This window comes from Cebus imitator, unplaced genomic scaffold (assembly GCF_001604975.1).
Source record: "Cebus imitator isolate Cc_AM_T3 unplaced genomic scaffold, Cebus_imitator-1.0 Scaffold72, whole genome shotgun sequence".
In the NCBI taxonomy this organism is placed as follows: domain Eukaryota; kingdom Metazoa; phylum Chordata; class Mammalia; order Primates; family Cebidae; genus Cebus; species Cebus imitator.
This window is the reverse complement of record NW_016107387.1, coordinates 6,293,684-6,296,327: the sequence shown is the minus strand read 5'-3', so window position 1 is coordinate 6,296,327 and position 2,644 is coordinate 6,293,684. Positions and strand designations below refer to the sequence as shown.

Here is a 2,644-nt window from a genome sequence, read left to right as displayed (position 1 = left end):
AAAAAAAAAAAAAAAAAAAAAAAAAAAAAAAAAAAAAAAAAAAAAAAAAAGAGAGATTAGTTGTATCACAATTAAAATCTTTAAAATTATGTGATAATAATAAAAGAATGGGAGCATATTCTGGGGAAGAGATCAGAACATGTATGTTACTCATTTCCATTCTTCAGGGAGTTAATGAGGATATTTAGAGTTTGAGTATCACAGCTTTCTTCTTCTGCCTGTATTTCTGTCTTAGAATTCAGCTGTGCCATCTCCCAGTCACCTCCAACCCTTCCCTCTCCAGTTCCTTTAAACCTCCATCTTCATCTTCTCCTAGCTGTGATGTTCCTCCTACATTTAATAGGCCCCTTTCTTCTGAGTATTAGGTGAGTTGATTTGTGGAGGAGCCCCTTCCCCCTTGAACACATTTCCACCCACCCACACCTGTTTCCCTTTGCAGCTGGGGCCTTCTCTGCACTCGGGGCCTTCCATCCGGATCATAGGGCAGAACGGCCATTCCCTGAGGAAGATCCTGGACCTGACGGGGAAAACCTCGTAAAGCAAGGGCTACCCCCTGCCCAACTGGAGGGCCTCAAGAATTTCTTGCACCAGGTAAGAGAGATTCTACCTAGACTAGTTCATTGTCTTCTTCCCTTCTTCTTTCCTTTTTCTGCTCTAGAAATCCAGGACTCTGGCCTCATTCCCTGTTTATGACTAACTCATCGTTCTAGCTTTTTCTCTCTGATCCCTAGGCCTTTTTCTCTATCAGTTCCTGGGGAACTTGACTATCTTATTCACCCACAGTTGCTGGAGACAGTGCCCCAGAACAATGAGAACCCTTCTGTCGACCTGTTGCCGCCTAAGTCTGGTGAGTTCCAACTCTGAAAACAGTTGGGGCTGAGGCCTGGGAAAGATGGGAGTTGGTTATCTAGAATGCATTTCTAGGAGCTGGTAAAGTGATAAAGGCTTATAAATACTGGGTGGTGGGACTTTCTTGATTCTTTGCCCATTTTCTGATTCTTGGCTCTCTTTCCTTTTGCTAGGTCCTCTGACTGTCCCATCTTGGGGGGATGCCCCTCAAGTGCCACGTCTTCCACCCCCTGTCCACAAAACCAAAGTTCCCTTGGCCATGGCATCTAGTCTTTTCCGGGTCCATGAGCTTCCCTCCTCCCATTCACAAGGCAGTGGCCCCAGCAGTGGTTCCCCAGAGAGAGGTGAGCAGGTCCTGGATTACTAGGGGAAGAAAGAGGGACAGTCTTGCATGTGGATCCAGTACAGGCACTTAAGGCCCTTCTGAATTCCTGAGGAAATGGGCTGAGGGCTGGGGAGAGGGGCCCTACGATGAGTCCTGTGATTATTGATATCTCTCAGGTGGAGATGGGCTCACATTTCCAAGGCAGCTGATGGAGGTGTCTCAACTGTTGCGACTCTACCAGGCTCGGGGCTGGGGGGCTCTGCCTGCTGAGGATCTGCTGCTCTACCTGAAGAGGCTGGAACACAGCGGGTACAAGCCTGGGAAGAAGGAGAAAGGATTCGGAGGGTGGAAGCTGGATTATGCAGAGTAGAGTGGGTGTATTGTACACTGAATAGAATTGTCCTTTTCTGAGGAGGAAAGTGAAGGATGAGATGTGGATCCACAAATCTCCTTCTCTTACTGCCCATACCTTTCTTTTCTCTTCTTTCTATTGCTGTTTTCTTCTAAACAAAAAAATCTTTTCTCTGGGTCTCTCTACCTTCGTTTTTTCCTCTTTACCCTACAGCTCAAAACTCAGCATCCTAGAATTTTGACTAGCTGATATAACTCATGTTTGTTTCTGCTAACGTCTCCGCTCATTTGATGCCCAGGTTTATCAAGTTTGTTCTTATTCTTAAGAGACAGAATCCCGTATTGAGGGGGACAGAGCTCCCTATCCTCATACTTTTGATTTGTGTGGCAGGACTGATGGCCGAGGGGATAATGGCCCCAGAAGGAACACAGACTCCCGCTTGGGTGAGATCCCCCGGAAAGAGGTGAGGGAAAGTCAGGCAGGGATCAGGGGAGAAAAGGGCTCTTACTGACCAGTTCCTTCACCTCTGCACACTCCCTGGCTGGCTGTGCTCTCATTGCCTGCCCCCTCCATTCCGTCCCTGCATTCTGTAGCATGGCCTTTCCTCCCTGTGGACTCATCTGGCCTTCTCCACTTGCCTTTCCTCAGTGGGGTGGGGAATTGAGAGGATCTGATGCTGACTTCTTCCTCACTCTTCCATCAACTGTCAGATTCCCTCCCAGGCTGTCCCTCGTCGCCTTGCTACAGCCTCCAAGACTGAAAAACCTCCCGCACGGAAGAAAAGTGGGCACCCTGCCCCAGGTAGCATGAGGAGCCGGGGGGGAGTCTGGAGATGAGCCCCCTACCCTCTCTCCTCTTCTTTGTTCTCTTGTTGTTGTTATTTTAATAAATGCTCAGTAGTCTGTATCAGAGTCTCTGGCTCATAGGAATTTGGAAAATGGAGGTTTTGTAGGAAATCATTTGTAAAGAAACCACATTTGGTTTAAGTACTTTTTTTATATGTTATGTGTTTATATGTCATTTCTGTGGTAAAAGACATGAATGCTTTGGAAGATGGTTTATGCTAGCAGCTGAGATTCACTGAGTAAAGGCTAAAACCTCAGAGCAATGTGCTCTGG

The 2,644-nt window shown here is 47.1% G+C and overlaps 1 protein-coding gene across 5 annotated transcripts in view; it reads left to right on the top strand.

Annotated features, from left to right (window-relative positions):
- Positions 1-2,432, top strand: part of CNTROB (centrobin, centriole duplication and spindle assembly protein) — a 15,807-nt gene extending 13,375 nt beyond the window's left edge. For 3 of the 5 annotated variants that reach the window (XM_017531541.2, XM_037739629.1, XM_037739630.1), the window contains 6 exons: positions 440-591; positions 784-847; positions 1,023-1,193; positions 1,351-1,483; positions 1,917-1,989; positions 2,237-2,432. In XM_017531541.2, the coding sequence (XP_017387030.1) occupies positions 440-591; positions 784-847; positions 1,023-1,193; positions 1,351-1,483; positions 1,917-1,989; positions 2,237-2,362 (719 nt within the window). In that variant the 3' untranslated portion in view covers positions 2,363-2,432. The remainder of the gene's footprint in view (positions 1-439; positions 592-783; positions 848-1,022; positions 1,194-1,350; positions 1,484-1,916; positions 1,990-2,236) is intronic. The other 2 variants (XM_017531542.2, XM_017531543.2) reach the window with 2 other exon arrangements.
- The last annotated feature ends 212 nt before the right edge of the window (positions 2,433-2,644 follow it).